This window comes from Nyctereutes procyonoides, unplaced genomic scaffold (assembly GCF_905146905.1).
Source record: "Nyctereutes procyonoides isolate TBG_1078 unplaced genomic scaffold, NYPRO_anot_genome, whole genome shotgun sequence".
Lineage (NCBI taxonomy): Eukaryota > Metazoa > Chordata > Mammalia > Carnivora > Canidae > Nyctereutes > Nyctereutes procyonoides.
In genome coordinates, this window is record NW_026575131.1 from 26,676,305 (window position 1) to 26,693,639 (window position 17,335).

The window sequence follows — 17,335 nt, forward strand, 5'->3', positions numbered from 1 at the left end:
ACTCCATCTTGAATCATCCAGGAAGTTTTCTCCTGCTCCCCGGCATGTAGGTTCTTATCCACAATGCAGAAGGCAGTTAACTTTTTTCTCTTAGACAGATGCATTCTTGAAGCGGTGATAACAGCTCAACGTTTTGGTATTTATTGACATTCCTGTCTTTGTCTTGTCGGCCTTAGGTTTAACATGCCTCATGATGACAACAACAAGTGCAAGGAGGAAGGAGTCAAGAGTCCTCAGCATGTCATGGCTCCTACATTGAACTTCTATACCAACCCCTGGATGTGGTCAAAATGTAGCCGAAGATACATCACTGAGTTTTTAGAGTAAGACTTAAGCTTTCTTATAACACAGGCTTCTTGTGTCTGGCCTCCATGTAGTGAACTCATTGTGGGAAAGAAAATGTAGAGCCAAGCATTCCTTTGGAGTTGTTATTTTTGTTGACATTCCTGGGAGGAGGTAAAAAAAATATTCTCCAACATCTGTGCAGTTCCTCGCCTTGCCAGAGTTTTGAAGATTACAGACTGAGCTAACGAAAAAGTTGGGATCTTAAAGAGAAGATGTAAATGTTGCTTCGTTCTTGGTGAAGCTCTAAGGTCTGCTCAGGTCTTGGGGGAGGGCCCATGGGTGTGATTACACGATGAAGAAGGCCACAAATAGTTATGTGGTTCTGACTTAGTCATTTTGGCTCAAAAAAGGGGAGGGTAGTGAGATGACCCCAAAAATCGTTATGTGGGTGGATGAAAATCACACAGACCTCCATGTTGTTGAATTAAGAACATTCTTTCTCTCTCTTCCCCCCCTTCTTTCTTTTCTTCTCTTGTTTTGTTTTTTAAGCTTCCTGCCAGGCTGCTCAAAGATCCAATTACATTATACAATATTCCTGTGTCACAGATTTATTGCTTCTCTCTCCCAGATGTACGAAAGGTTAAGTGATTGTCCAAGGTCACTGGGTGTATATTTCTCCAGCCACAGGGAAGAGGGGGCTTATTAATCAGAACTCACCAGGTGTGAATTTTCCAGAAGAGGTGTTTGCAGAAAAGTCAAAGAGCTGGAGGGTTGCTGTTTTTCTTTTTAACCAGATGATCTGAAGTGTTTGTTCTTATAGTTGTTGATTCACTCGCTCATCTGCTCAGCAAACATTTACTAAAGACCTGTTGCTATGGTGTTTAGAGCCCCATGCTTGGATGAAAAAGACACTATCTTTGCCCCTAAGAAGCTTACAATCTATTGGAGATGATGGTAAAGAAATAAATAGATCATTGCCCCGAAATGTGCCAAATGCTGTAGAAGCCACATATTTCCTACTGACTATGTTGTATGGATAATCAGCGGTTTCCGCAAACAAGTATACACCAAAAATAGAGCTCCAGCTTCTGGACTTTAGCGTGGGAAGTAAAGAATAAAGCGCACTCGAAAAAGGAACAATCCTCTCCACCTTTAAAATGGCAGGATGGCATTCACTTTCATCTGGAACTTTTGGCAGCCCCTTTTGTCTCTACTCTCAGCATCTGTATTTTTCTACTTTCCACAGCACTGGGTACGGCGAGTGTTTGCTTAATGAACCTGAATCCAGACCCTACCCTTTGCCTCGCCAACTGCCAGGCCTACTTTACAACGTGAATAAACAATGTGAATTGATTTTTGGACCAGGTTCTCAGGTGTGCCCATATATGGTAAGTATTTGGGGGCGACTTCTGCCCTCATCCATTGACTCTGCATATTTTTAATTCATCGTTTTCCACTGGCTTCTCACTCTAACATAAACCACTGGTGGTAAAGTTGAGAATGGTTCATTGACTATTAATGACAACAATAATAGTGATAATGATGATAAATAGGAATAGTGCTGTTAGGTGGTGCTTCACCGACACATTCTCACTTTACTGTCATGACAGCCCAAAAGGGAGATGTCATTCTGATTTTCATATTACACATGGGAAACCAAGGCTCAGAGAGGACAGGATTTCAGGGCTGGTGATGGCACAGCTCTGCCCTGTCCTCTCCTTGTCTTTCATCCCACTGACTTGTCCAGATGACCTTTATAACAGAGACTCTTCTAGATTCTCTAAAGGTCATCCATGAGACAAACCTGTTTCCCTGTTTTAGCTTGTCAGGTCTGTGCACTATGACCACATGGCACTTGAAATCATTTCTGGAGGTAGCTCAACTGGTGGGTGTAGGATATTTTAATGTGTGTGTCATGGGTACTTGGACCAATGATATCCAGTGGTTATCAGGATGCAAATGGACAAAAATGTGCTTCTCTGAGGTGCCCTGTTTTCTTCCTTTGGGTGTTTGGTTGGTTGGTTTGGTGGGAGAGACTTCTGAGATAGCATAGTGAATTGGGAAGTACAGTGATTATATGGAAATAATAAAAATTTTTGAGTGAAACTTACCCATGATTATATTCTTCTCTGTGTTACTCATGATAGCAAACATCCTCCTTTTATATCACCTGAAGTCCTGCCAGATGTAGAAATGTGTTTCATGGGCTGCTCTCTGTAGCCCTTGGAATATTTTATCATTCATCATACCAAGATTACAAATCCCTTTCTAACCTATGCAGTCTTGTTGGCAAAATGTTGGTTGAGAGCAATCTCTGCCTGGTTCCATATCGTCTAATCACATTACCACTGACTTGTTTAACTTAATTGGACAGATGCAATGTAGACGACTCTGGTGCAATAATGTGGATGGAGTGTGCCGGACTCAGCACACGCCCTGGGCAGACGGGACCGAGTGTGAGCCTGGAAAGGCAAGTAGCACCCTGATATGTTCTTTTGTCTTGGGGCAGCAGAAATGGGCAAAATGTTAGCTGTCAGCTTATTCACCATTGTTTAGTGTATGTTTAGTGATGCAGTGTGTTTTAGCATGCATAATACTTTTGGGGGGCAGGAGTTCAACCTTACTTTTGAAAATTGTGAAAACTTGTATTATAGCATAATACTGATACAAGACACAGAGCTAACATTAGTGCCTTGACTTAAAAACATCCTTTCTCTCATTTTAACATTCCTGAAATCCCAATGTGTTTTTTAGTTTAATGTGAGACAGCTTTTTTTTCTTTTCTTTTCTCTGTCTCTTTTTTGGGGTGGCAGTGGCAGGCTGTTTTCAAATTCATGGAGCATCTTAAAATCAAGGAAACTGGTGTCCCTAGGTGGCTCCGTCGGTTAGGCATCCAACTCTTGGTTACAGCTCAGGTCGTGATCTCAGGTCTTAGGATTGAACCCCTGCATCAGGCTTTGCACTCAGCACAGAGTCTATTTAAGATTCTGTCCCTCTCACTCTGCTCCTTTCCCAGCTCTTGCATATTCTCTCTCTCTCTCTCTCTCTCTCTCTCTCTCTCTCTCAAATAAAGTTTAAAAAAAATCAAGGAAACACAGAAATACAGTGAATTTCCTTTGTTCACTATTGGGATACCAGTCCCTTTAAGGAGGTGTGATGTCCCCGGAGATATATGCAAATATAAACTCTGAGTTGGTTATAATGGTTCCCACTTATTTGTTAAAAACCAAACAAAATCTGCTACATATACAGCCTAGAAATAACAATGCCTCATGCACCTGGTAATATGATTAGTGCAAACTTCTGCACCTGGTATCCATCTAAAAAATAAAAAAAGCTAGTATAGTAGTGATATCCTTATCATCATCATCCTCATCACCCAAAATAATTGGCTAATAAAAGTTTTCGATCTAAATCTGATTTTTTAATCCCTATGGAAAATGGCATTCTTTCACTCAACAGTGATGCAGACCCTGAACCATATTCTGAGTCTCTTGTCATCCTTACGTATAGTTTTCCTTTCTTCTCTCTTCTTCCCATTGTCCATTTTACTCACTTCTAATATTCTGTTCTTTTCTTATTTCATTTTTCTCCACTTTGGAGAAATGAGTAGCACTCAGAATGTTTCCACAGAAGGTGTCCTCAGAAGTGACAGACTTTAACTATCCCTTCCCAATTTTAAAGAATGGGGACAGAAAAAGAAGTGACTTGCCCAAGGTCACTGAGCTCATTAGGGTCCTGTCTCCACATTCCAGCCAGTCCCCAATCTATTTTCCTCCTTTACTTTATCTGAAGGGGTCACAGGGTCTGCTTTAGTGGCCACACCTCAAGCTCACTGAGCTACTTCAGTTTCCAGTGGATTAAACAGGAGGACTAGTAGTGGCTTCTTTACTCATCTGCCATGGTGGTTGTAAAGTTGCATGAGCTGGGGGGTTTGGATATTATTTGAAAAACTATAAAATTCAGTACAAAAGATTAAAAATTATAATGAAGCTGATTTTATACTTGACTAACTTGGTGATAAAATCGGCTCATGTTCTTACTTCTTAATGGCTAAGACCTAAGCAATTGAGAATATAGCTTTCTCCAATAACAGACTAACTAAAACTACATATGGACGTGGACTCAACAGCTTTTGCACCTTTCATTAGCTTAAAAAGAAATAGATCTCCTTAGCCGCAGTGAAATTTTCACTTTTTGTAAGACATTTAATTCAACATGTTGATGGCCAGAAGATCATGGGTTTGAGTAGGAATACAGATCTCAGGTTTCCATGGCAGCCATTAAGAATTTATTCATTCTTACAAAATGATGATGTGGCCTCAGAGTCCTGCTAAAACACAGTGACCTAGGTGGATGCTAGCAACTGATGCAAAGTGACAACAGATTATATACCTAGTTGATGACTTGGTTAGTTGGCTTGAGTCAGAGCCATCCCACTATATTACTTAAATTGATTCTGTTTAATCTCAGAAAAATCACCAGTATTGTGTGTTATGGTTCTTAGCCGATCTGATGCACTCACCTGTTTTTTTCTATTTCTGATACATATTATTGCTGGGAAAACCATAACAAAGAATTTTCAGTAATATGATGAAGTGGATCATATTGAGTGAAATTGCCATGAACAGGGCTGCCAACCTCACGGTCTGTAGCAGTGTGGTATCCCAGTCAATCTTAGAACACAAAAGAATTCAGGAGAACGTCTGTTGTATCTTTTTCTAATCTCCTGTTTTTGTAACAGACGCAGAAGATAAGGGATTGCAGGGTAATCTTATACCTGAGAGATGGGGAAATTTGGGAGGTCTCTCAGAAGTGTTTTTCCATGTATGCTTGTGTTTAGCAAGAGCAACAGACTTCAAGGCATTCCAAAGGACAGGCTTAGAACCCTCTCAGAGAGGCAGCTATGTGGAGGACATGATAGGTACGCTGTTCTGTTTTAGAAAAAGTGGCCAAGTCTAGCAGCTTTTATTAAAGATGTGGGCATATGTGTGTTTATTTCCCTGAAAAGCATTTATGCATTTAGCAAATGCTAAAGATGGTGGATATGTTGGCATAGAAATTCCTTGTGTTTTCTTTCATTTTGTTTTGTTTTCTTAGAATTGGCAGTATTTTCCAGCTGATTCTGACTCCCTTTGCAGTAGGGTTAATTTTTTGTTTCTTTCTCTTCTTTCTGCCCTGCTCCCTCAGCAGTGATCTGTCTTGGCTACTGACACAAAGTTATTTTGATGAATGACTCTAATTCTCTTTATTTTCTCCATTGTCTTGTTAAGCCCATTAACATTTCATTTTAACCCTATTTGTGAGCTGAGATTTGAAACTCTTGTTTTAAGTCTCTTTGGAACAAAATTGATCTCTAAGTCCCTCTTCCTACCTCCAAAAAAAGATGTGTTTAGGTAAAATACCATTTAATGGTTCTGGATACTTTTAGAAAAGGCTGGCTATATTTTGGCTTGGACTCCACCAGCCACTTAGTGTTATGTTATGATTTAGTGGCTATTCCAGTATGTAAGTACTGTTTGTCAAATTTGCCTGGTAAAGTAGATGATCTTGGTACATAACTGCCAAACAGCTCTGATTTCCAGCCTCTGTCACCTCAGGCACTTCTCCTGTTCTTCTAAGGTTCTTTTTTTCCTTCCCTTTCTACCCATCAGTGGTCATATCAATAAAGGATATCTGATTTGCAGATTAGTTTTTAAAGAAGTATAGAATTTCTTGTTATTTCGTAGAATTTATAAAATATGTTCCTAGCAGCAAAATTTGAGGGCTAAATTGGAGGGTCATCTGCTATGACCCCAACTGAATATTAATTAGGAATTTTGTTTAGGTCAGACCCAATTATAATAATGTAAACAAATTAGCTATTTTTTTCTGACACAAAAAGAAACTAGTCCAAAACTAGGCAGGTGATGGAACTGTTGTGGTAGCTCCACAAATCTCAGAGACCCAGGTCCCTAATTTCTTCCTGTTTTACTATCATGTGCAAATGGTCCTTAAGGTCATAGAATAGCTGCAGCAACTCCAGCCATCAAGTGGGAGTTCTAGGCAGAATGAAGCCAAGGGTCAGGGGACAAAGGGGCAAAAATACCTTCCCAGAAATATCACCCAAGGAAGTCTTCTGACATCTCTTTGACCACTCTTATCTGTACAAGAATCTTGGGAAATACAGATTCTGTTTTCAAGGACAAAAGAGAGAATAGATATTGGGTAGACAACTTGGGAGCCTGAGCATCATCTAACTACGTCATTAATCTTGCTTTTGTCTTAATTTTTTCTTTGCTTATGCATCAAAACCCATTTGCTCATAATTGAGAAGCAGCATGTGTCACAGTGAAGAGTGTGCCCTTGAGTCAGATTGTTTTTGTTTTGGTCTCAGCTCTGCCCCTTACTGATGTTCATATCAACTTGTGTGTGCCTCCACTTTCCTTTCTGTAGAAATGAGGGTAATAAGAGGACCGTACCTATCTCATAGTGTGCTATGAGGACTAAGTTAATATATATATCTAATGCCTAGAACAATGCCTGACCAATACGAAAGGCTGTGTGAATGTTTGCCATTATCTTACTGACTTTATTTAAGTCAGGTCCCTTATGTGTTCAGCTGTGTGCTGAGTGCTTTAGACATGCTGTGTCTCGTGTCCTACTCAAGAAAACTTTAGCAAATTGATCTCCATTTTTCAGTCAGGGACTCACCTAGGGTCACAGAGTTAGTCTGTGGAAGAGCCGCAACTCACTACCAGACCATTGGCCTGCCGAGCTTTGTCCTTCTAAGACCTTCACTGTCCAGTATGGCAGCCTATAGCCCCACGTGTCTAGTGAGCCCTTCAAATGTCAGACTGAACTGAGGTGTGCGTTAAGTGAAAATACCACCAGGTGTTGAAGACCTAGTATGAGAAAGAGTGTAAAGAAATCCCATAATTTCATATCAGTTCCATACGGAAGTAATAATATTCCGATATTTTGAACTGAATAAAAGGTATTAAAGTTAATTTCAGTTTTCTTTTTACTTGTTTTCACATGGCTTCTGAACATTTAAAGGAAAGTTTACACATGTGGCTTATGGCACATTCTCATTGGATGGTGGTACTCTAGACCAAGCTACCTCTCTCATTTACTTTTAAGTGCATACATTCCAATAAATGTTCACAACCCCTGTAAAGACAAATACCAAACGATGTCAGAGAGCAATGTCATCACCTCTTCCTCTGCCCACATTTCTTGGGCTTGGCGTTGCCCGGGATTCTTTGAAGGCAGAAGCTTTTAAGCCTCAGCCCAACAGCCCAGGGAAAAGGATATTCCAGGCGAATAATTGCAAGAGCAAAGGCACAGCAGAATAGCAAAAGCTTAAAGGCTGGTGCTCTCTGAACAATCGTTCACCAAGCCTGGTGTGTGGCTCCCCTTTGGGTCTGGGACCTTCACCTGCATCTTATTTGTCCTGTGCTTTCCCAGCCCACACCCCCACCCCCGGCCTCCGCGGGCCTCTGCCTCTGCCCGTGCCCTCCCTGCAGATAAATCACGGCAGCCAGCCACCACCAGCTCCACTTCAGAGATCTGAGCGAGCCGCAGGGCATCACCCTCCTGCCGCCACTGTCGCCACTCTTCCTTTGTCCGCTGCTCAGTGACCTCGGCTTTGTGTCAGGGCCTCACACCCCAACAATGGCAGAGGGTTGAAATGGGCTTCTCGAATCCCTTGTCCTGCTGAGGAGTTTTATTCTGTTTTGTTTTGTTTTAAGCATCATGGCCTTCTTCCTGCTGTAGGCTGGAGAATCTGAAACCATGAGTAACAAAAAAGCAATAATGTTTAGGGCTCTCTGTACTAGGTCCGTTTTGCTCTAGTCTCATCCTGTGTGCTTTGGTGGAGTGAGTTTATAGGAATCATGTAACTTGCTTTTTCTTCTCTCCCACCTAATTAAAATTGGCTTCTCAAATCTGTGGGGAGCAGTAAAACATATTTTACCAAGCTCATAACGTCTCTGAGCCTTCCTGACGGAGATTCGCTCTACAAATCCAGTAACTCATTTTGGCCCCATCTACAACCAGTGGGCCCACTTCCTCTCCTCGTTTTTCCAAGCAGACTAATTGAGCACTTCGAAGCTGGCCACTGGAGTTACCCTGACAGCCTGGAGCCAACAACTCATTGGCTCATTGTTATTCAAGCAAGTGGTAAATGAAGACATGACCTAAAATCAATGAGTATGAGATTAAAATCCCTACCGTTTCCATTGTTCATACAGATGATGAAATGGCAGCATTTCAAACCAGCACGTGGTGGGGGGTAGGGAGGGAAATGAAATATGGCATATACTCACTCAAAAGGACAGCGGGTCCTACAATGTCTCCAGCACCAAGCTCTCCCTCACTGTTCCCCTTATTAAATACAGCACTGCAAGTTTGGATTTTGTGTCCCCAAAGAAATGGAGGTCCCCGTGACTGATGGATCCTGGGGCAGTTGGAGTCACTTTGGAACCTGCTCAAGGACGTGTGGAGGGGGCATCAAAACTGCTGTTCGTGAGTGTAACCGACCAGAGTAAGTCCTACAGCTTCTTGCTGTCATTATTGGGATTGCATGAGTGGCACATTCCGGAAGGGAGTGATTTATCTGGAGGCAGATGGAGAGAGAGCTCTTTCCCAGTTCCAGAGTGAGCGGATTTCTAGGGCTGCTTAGACTGTTAATATCCAATCTCTTTCTTCCCAAGTGTTCTCCTCTGTAGTAAATCTTCTCCCAGGGTCCTTTATTAAAAGTTCTGTCTACCAAACAGTAGATGCCATTGTGTCAGTTGGTCTGTTTAATAATTTGACATTCAGGCATATCTTACTGTCTCTCGGGCTTGATATAGCAGGCTAACAAAGTGAACATATGTATTTTCCTGAGGAGATGAAGAAACCGGACATTTCTATCTAGATTGTGAGTAACTTATTGCCTTGCCAGTTAGCTACTAAAATGCCGAAAAGGGCACACAGACCCCCAGGGTGGCATTAGTAGATCCAAAGGGACTGGGAACCCCAAGTTGAGAATTACTTTTAGAATCAAACTAGTTGCTGTACAGATGAGACACCAAAGGTCCCATCCCGCAACTGGATAATGTACTGGATTGGTAGTGTCCTGACTTTGGGGATAATTCTCATTATGTGACCATGGCTGTCTTTACCAGCCTAGCCTTGCTAGGACATGTTCAAATGAAGTTAATGCGGTCCCCCCCCAACCCACCCAGCATCTATCACAGTAGGCATGTGTGTTTAGAGGGAGATTTAAGAAATCATATTTTCGGGGGATCCCTGGGTGGCGCAGCGGTTTGGTGCCTGCCTTTGGCCCAGGGCGCGATCCTGGAGACCCAGGATCGAATCCCACATCGGGCTCCCGGTGCATAGAGCCTGCTTCTCCCTCTGCCTATGTCTCTGTGCCTCTCTCTCTCTCTCTCTCTGTGACTATCATAAATAAATAAAAAATTTAAAAAAAAAAAGAAATCATATTTTCATTATAGGGAATGACATCAAATTTTGTGTGGGCCTAATGTGTATCAAATCTAAAGGAACAGAGAGATAATACATGATATAATTGCCATTGAACCTATATAGGCTGGTGGAGGGGGGCAAGAATTCTTCATAGAATAGGAATAGGTTTTTAGATGGATAAACCAATAACTATGTTTAAGACCTAGCTGTTTTGGGATTATGTAAAGTGATCTCATGCACAGTACTCAGCTATGTTTAACAGCCTACATTAGGGATAGCAGACAGAATTATAGACAGAAGCAAGCAGGTAAAATAGGGAAGTGGGCTGGTTCAGGATACTGGGGTTGTCTTGTGTAGGGTGGTAGAAATCAAGTGCAGGGTGCTGCTCAGACCTAGCTGGTTGTTCACAGGTAGGAAGAGGGCCTAGTGTGGACAGTGCTTCCAGTTTTTTTGTTTTGTTTTGTTTTTTTTAATAAGAAAAAAATATGAGTTGTATTAACCAAAAAAAGAACATACTTTTAGGCCACTGTTGTAATCTCTGGCCTAATAAATACTCATTAGTACAAATCACAGATAATGATCTATTTGTTTTTATTTATTTTTGTCCACAGTCCCACATTTATTTCGTGTCCACATGATATTAGTCTCTATAAAGACAACTAAAGAGCCATATTATGACATAGACTGTTACAGACATAAGTCTGTAACTTATGGGTATAAAAACTAAACATTAGGTTATTAATAGAGTCTATTATTGTGTTATTTGAATAATAGTACAAATATAGTACATGCTTTCAAAAACTCCAGGCACAAAACTATATGATATAAAAAATTTTTATCATTGTTCTTCCTACCTCCCACCTGCTCCCCACAAGGAGATAACCAGGGGAAAATGATTTGATATGTATCACTTTGGACTTTCAAAAAAGATTTGTCATATAATATGTAGTATATGGAATAAGTATTCTGTAACATAAAATAAGGATCATAGTACATATAGTGTTCTACAACTCACTTTTCAAAGTCAATTATAAATCCTAGCTGTTTGTATTGTTGAAGTTTTAAAATAAAGCATTTTAAGCTAATAGCAAGTATGACACTTTTTTTAATTAAAAACTATTTGGTGGCTATAGTGAGCCAAATTATTATTATTATAGTGAGCTGTTATTGTGACAAAGATATTAATATTGCCAACAAGTAGACATTTTTGAAATTGTGACCCAAGAATACTTCATTCAAAAGAAGTGGTTTTTTTTTTTAAAGGTCTTAGAGCAGTTCTAGAGGTAATGTGGAAAGTGGAGAGAGATAAATCACTCCATAATTGGAATGAGCCAGACAAAGAAAATCACCCAGTGTAAAGATCTCAGCAGGAAAGGATCTTGAGCTTCAAAGTAAAGCAAAGATCCTCACATTCAGAAGTTAGGAACTGATCATTAAAGACTTCAATTAGAGGTCCTTGTCCTTGCTCTTTGCTATGGGAGGTTTTAAAAGAAGACAATCCCCTGAGCTGAGTGTCAGTACTGACATCATTTCATTAAAGCTCTTCCAAGTTATTTGCACTTTGGGATGTCCCTGTGAATTGAGGAAGGAGTCTGCCTCAGAAAACTAAGTTTACAATGGTAGCAGTGGGTAAGTCAGTTTGACAAGAGAAAGGGACACAGAAAAGGGAAAATCAGATCCACATCTCCGTTTAAAAGCCTGTTCAGAGAAATTCACAGAGCAGATGGTTCATTATGCAGAATGCAAAAGTGATTGCTTCTGATTCTCAAGGAATTGGAGGGGAATGGTGGCCCTGTCACTGGCAACCTGCTTTTTCCCAGTTGGAGTAGTCTTTTGAATATAATGTAGAGTCTCATTTTTTGTATCCAAAGTATGTCTCTATTAAGAACACTGGTTTGTTTTTATTTTTCTTTCACAGTATTCATGCAATTCAAGGATGTTTTTAGCATCCAGATACTTTATGCTATATATTTAGGATTTTTTTTTCCTTTGAAAGCATAAAAGCTACAAAAGAGAAGTAAGTAGCCTTGCCATGCACATGGGACTTATGGTGCCTCATGAGCAAACTGTAGAAACCTGATGCTTTCTGATTTGGGCAAATGGTTTTTGGTCTCAGCTAGTATGCAGTGCTACTCGTTTGCCATCATGAGAATGGGGCCTATTTTGTCTTTAAATGCTTTGTTTGTTTTTTAAGCCCATTTATGACCCATGTCTTATAGGTAAGATGAGCATGTGTCCTGATTTGTAAAGACAGTACCAGCTTAGATCTGTTGTCAGGAGAAGTTATTAATAACTTACCCGTTACTTTTTCTAAGTGTCCTGGATCAGACAATTAATTACATGCAGTAAAATCTAAAATCAGAACCACCAAAAACATAACTTAGAGTACCAAAACAAGGCCAGCATTTTAACTAGAAGATGCATCATCAGACTACTGGGCCCTATCCTTGTTATTTTGTGCCCCAAAATGACCCTGAGCTTCCTGGTGGTTAGAACAGAATTTTATTTTTACAGGTCCATCAAAATAAAAAACATGCCCACTTTTTTGGGAAAAGCAAAGCTTTCCCACTTCTGGTGCTTTTATTTTGCTTTTAAATTAGAAAGTTAAATTAAAAACTAATAAGCTCATAGATTTTTTAAAAAAGATTGTGAACTAGATATTTTCCCATTTAGGCTTTCACCGTAGTAACTGCTTACGAAGTCTGACGTACAAGGTAATAGACATGTGTCTATTTTATCTATGAAAACTAATCTCTCATTTGGCTATAAAGAATTACAGGAAAGTTTTTTTTTTTTTTTAAGGCACTGAGTTGGATAAGCTTATTTCAAAATTCAAGAATTGGTTGCTTTGGGAAAACCATTAACTAATAAATGAATAAGAATATTCAGGTCTATAGACCACTCCATTTGGAAGGATCATTAATGATCACAAGTACAGCTCTCTGGCTCATCCCATCTAATCCTTGAATAGCTTTACAGCATCCTCTGCAGTTGGCTATTAGAACCCTTCTCAAAACCCTCCACACACAGAAAACATTACCTTTTGGTCCTGCCTGTCATATAGTTAGAATTTCCTTCCCTGTGTTAACCCTAAACTGCCTGCTTCAATTCATTTAAGTACAGACAAAAGTTGAGATTTCTGTTCACACCCATTTGCAGACCAAAGTTTAGCTTTCCTTCAGGGTGGAATGCCTGTGATGATGTTTGCAAAAATTCCTTTGTAGCTTTGGCCATGTAGTCTCATGAATTTTTTTGTATATAGGTTTGGTTGTGTAATGTGTGCTTGAAAAAAAGATTCAGGTTGGCTGTGCTGATATTCAGGTTGGTTACTTTCATAGTAATTAATCTAGTAACTTCTGCAAGTCCTTTTCATCTCTATCTGACATGAAGATTTTTTAAAGGATCTTAATAGTTGGAAAATGTAATTAGTATTTTTTAAAGATGCATTTCCTATAATTTTTATTATTTGTATGGGAAAAATACTCTATCTACTTAAGTTATTAAATTATAACACGATTTTTTTCCATGCTGAAAGGTGAGTTCAATTAGCTATACAGCCTTTCCGATTACACAGTCCTTGCAAATCAGGCAGAGATGCTTTGGGATAAAGGAAAAGCTATATATTTTGAAAGGGCAAATTTGTGTTTATTAATAAAGAATAATCTGTCTTTACATAAAAAGCAAATAAAGTCACAGAATGAGTCTTGATATGGATATATCAAGAGAGGCAGCATAAGAAAGGCACCAGATCCTAAGCTTTGGGTCACAGAAACCTAGGCAGGTCTGTCAGCCAGTGATTCTCACTTAATGGGCCTGTCACCTTGCCAGGTCACTGAACATTTATGAATACCATTCAAACAAGCATTCAGGAACAAAGATGCCACTACCTACCTCACAGCATAGCTGGACAAGTCATACAAAGTGGCATGGAGCTTTGCAAACAAGAGTAGCTCAGGGGTGGCCAGACCTTTACCATACAGTAATATTTTTCCATAGAAAAACTCAGTAAATTTTAGACTTGCAGATCATTGGTTCTCTGACACAACTATTCAACCTCACGGATCCATTGGGAAAAATACACAGGCAACAACATATAAAGAGGGGAGTGGCTATATGCCAATAAAACCTTATTTACAGACACTGAGACTTGAATTTCATATCATTCTTATATGTCTCAAAATATGTGTTTTGTTGTTTCTTAATTTTTTAAGACAGAAAAATCATTCTTAACACTGTATGAGAACAGGCAACAGGCAGGATTTGGTCTCCAGGCTGTAGTTGGCAGGCCTTTATAATATCTATACATTTACTGTGTGGCAGGCCTTGCTCCAGTGCTTTGAACGTATTAACCCAGCGGACCCTCACTCATCTTGATGTAGATACCAACATCGTCTGTCTTCCTTTTACAGATAGGGAAACTGAGTCTTAGAAAGATTCAGCAACTTGCATAAGATTACATCATTATTAACAGGCAGTCCTGGGGGGCACATGGGTGGCTCAGTGGTTGAGCATCTGCCTTCAGCTCAGGTTTTTATCCTGGGGTCTTGGGATCAAGTCTTGCATCGGGCCCCTTGCAGGGAGCCTGCTTCTCCCTCTGCCTATGTCTCTGCCTCTTTCTCTGTGTCTCTCAGGAATAAATAAACAAAAATCTTTTTTAAAAAAAGAGGCAGGCCTGGAATTTAAATCCTCAATTCCAGAGTCCGTATTGATGAGCCTCAGCAATACTGCCTCTCACGGGGAGTGTTTTGTGTTGTGTTGTTTATTTAAAATGTCATTTATAAAAAGAAATCACTAAATGCTATTTGCCCCTAGATAGTGGCCAAAAGTTAGCAAAGGTAGAAACTATTGCCATCTGAAGGGAGGCTGCCTATACATATTTATTATCTGCAGCCCAAGGAACTGCTGCATTTGGGCAATTTTAGGTGTGAGTTAAGACTTGTTGTATGAGAGAGCCAAAAGAAAAAAAACAACTTTTGAGAATTTAATTTCAAAAAGAGAAATGAGTTACTTTCAGGAAATAAAGCAATGACCAATCATCCGTAGTTGGTTAGGCAATTTAATAAGTGTCCAAAAAGATCATCTCAAATTGAGGAAAAATTGAAGGAGGTCTTTCTTGTAGCACATTTAAAACAAGTTTCACCTGAAGAGGTATATGGGCCTGATCTATTATTCACATGTAATCTGTGATATTTTATGCACGAGATTAGGGTGTCTTGGTACTGAGAGAAGAATTTGGAATCCAGGAAACCAAGGTTCTATCTTTATATGGCACCAAAAAAAAGAGAAAATAAAAACAAACAAACAAAAAAACCAAAACAACCAAAAAACCCCAACTCTGGACCATAGCTCCTGGATAACATAGCAGAAAGAGTACAAAGAAAGAACCTGGGAAACTTGGAATTCTAGTCCTATCTCTGCTCTTCATGGCAAAGTACTTAACTTCTCTGAATCTCTTGCCCCTTGGTATAAAAGTATTACATCTGCCTTAACCCTTGGGCAAGATATGAGTATGTTTTAGTGAGTCCAGTGCACAATGCAGCTGTAAAGCATATGGATTTAATTGTGTTTGATGGAGAAACCATCAGCCATAGAGTTAGATGCCATTTTGTATCCCTTGATATGGTTTTCTTTGCGATAAATAACAGTATTTATCAGAGTGCTTCCTAAGCTTCTCAGATTCATAACAAGCTGTTGAGGTGCCCAGTATCATCTCTGTTTCACGTGTGCAGGAGAGGCCAGGTGGGGTACACAAAGGCATCCAGTGTGTAGCTACAAAGCCCATGCTCTCACTTTAGTCTACATATCTTTGATCTAGGGAGTGCACTGAAACAGTATTATGACCAGTGCCCCTTTCTGACACTTGGGCACCCTGTAGAAGCCCTGAGACCTGCCCCATATCTTAGCACAGATTCCATACTCAAAACAAACTGCTCAACTGGATCAGATTAGATTGAGAGTGCTGATGTATGAACACAGTAGCTGACATTTTTAGCATCTAGTGGGTGAGCTTATTTTAGAGAAAGGACAACTGATTTTCATGGAGGCTGAGAACTTCATCTAAGGTCACACGATGAGGATAGTTGAGACTGACCCAGATCCAGCTCCAGAACCTTATCTGTTCTGCTGGACTGGCTAATCGTTCTGTACTTCACGGCATGGATGGATTTCCCATTCGTCCAAGTCCTGGTTTAACAAAACAAAATAAAAAACACTTTGGGCCCAACTACTCTGAGAGATTCATTTTAAAGAACAAAAGTGGGAAACTTTCTTTCAGAGATGTCCTAGGATAGCTGTGAAATCTGAGCTGTTCCAGCCCTGGGTGGGTGAACCCAACTTCCTATGATTCTGTGATCTTCCCATTTCCATGATGAATCTGGCAAGCTGTGGACTGCTAGGAAATGTGTTATATAGTTGACTCACTGGATCACATCTGGAAAATACGTGTACATTCGAATTTCATATAACTCGGGGTTGTATGCCGAGATGGAATTTGCACTGTATGCTGTGCAAGGCGTCCTCCATACTATCGTCCCACAATAGTTAATGAAACCAGTATGCTCTCCTGCTTCTCCTATTAGGCTAGTCAAAATAGGGGGATGTTCCTTTTATTCCATCTCACTTGTAAAACAAAACAAAGTGAAATGATGGTTGTGAGGGGGAAGGAAGGGAGGAGGGAGAGAATGAAGGGAAGTGGCATAGCATAAGTTTTAGGCTGGTCTTCTGTGAGAATATCATGTTACAAAAAGTAGACAGGGAGCATTCCAACTGCTCGTCTGTACCTTTTACCTTTCACATTTTGAAAACCAAAGGACTGAATTTTTAGGAGGAAGGGGACAGGTCATTGCCTGGTAAATCCCAGGCTTTGTATTTCTTTTTAAAAAAAAAAAAGATTTTATTTTATTTATTCATGAAAGACAGAGAGAGAGAGAGTAAGACAGAGACATAGGCAGAAGAAGAAGCAGGCTCCATGCAGGGAGACTGATGCAGGACTCGATCCCAGGACTCCAGGATCATGCCCTGGGCCGAAGGCAGGTGTTCAACTGCTGAGCCACCCAGGTGTCCCCCAGGCTATGTATTTTGAACTCAAAGTGTCACGCTCTGACATTCCGTCCTCAGGACGGCCTTACTAGGTGGCACCTTCCCATTTTTACAGTGGAGATACTGAGACTCGTCCAGGTTAAGTGACTTGCCCAAGGTCATGTACTTAATGGTGCAGAGGTAGAATTGCAAATGCAGATCTCAGAGCCTTTATCCTGTCCTCTGCCTTTGGCCACTTCACACTTGCTTCCCTAGAAGACAGGAAGCCACCGATGAGAGAGTGACGTGGGGAGGAATGCCTTGTAATACCCTGTGTGTGTTCTTTACCTTTCCCCAGGCCAAAAAATGGTGGGAAGTACTGCGTAGGGCGTCGAATGAAGTTCAAGTCCTGCAACACAGAGCCTTGTCTCAAGCAGAAGCGAGACTTCCGGGACGAACAGTGTGCTCACTTTGATGGGAAACATTTTAACATCAACGGTCTCCTTCCAAGTGTGCGCTGGGTTCCTAAGTACAGCGGAAGTAAGTGTATGTGGGGAGGCGTCTGCCAACAGGTTGCCAG

The 17,335-nt window shown here is 40.4% G+C and overlaps 1 protein-coding gene across 2 annotated transcripts in view; it reads left to right on the top strand.

Moving 5' to 3' along the window:
* The window catches only part of ADAMTS9 (ADAM metallopeptidase with thrombospondin type 1 motif 9), a 158,448-nt gene that overhangs the window by 38,805 nt on the left and 102,308 nt on the right, over window positions 1–17,335 (top strand). For both annotated transcript variants that reach the window (XM_055343319.1, XM_055343320.1), the window contains exons 9-13: window positions 177–323; window positions 1,532–1,673; window positions 2,660–2,755; window positions 8,667–8,812; window positions 17,114–17,295. In XM_055343319.1, coding sequence (XP_055199294.1) covers window positions 177–323; window positions 1,532–1,673; window positions 2,660–2,755; window positions 8,667–8,812; window positions 17,114–17,295 — 713 coding nt within the window. The remainder of the gene's footprint in view (window positions 1–176; window positions 324–1,531; window positions 1,674–2,659; window positions 2,756–8,666; window positions 8,813–17,113; window positions 17,296–17,335) is intronic.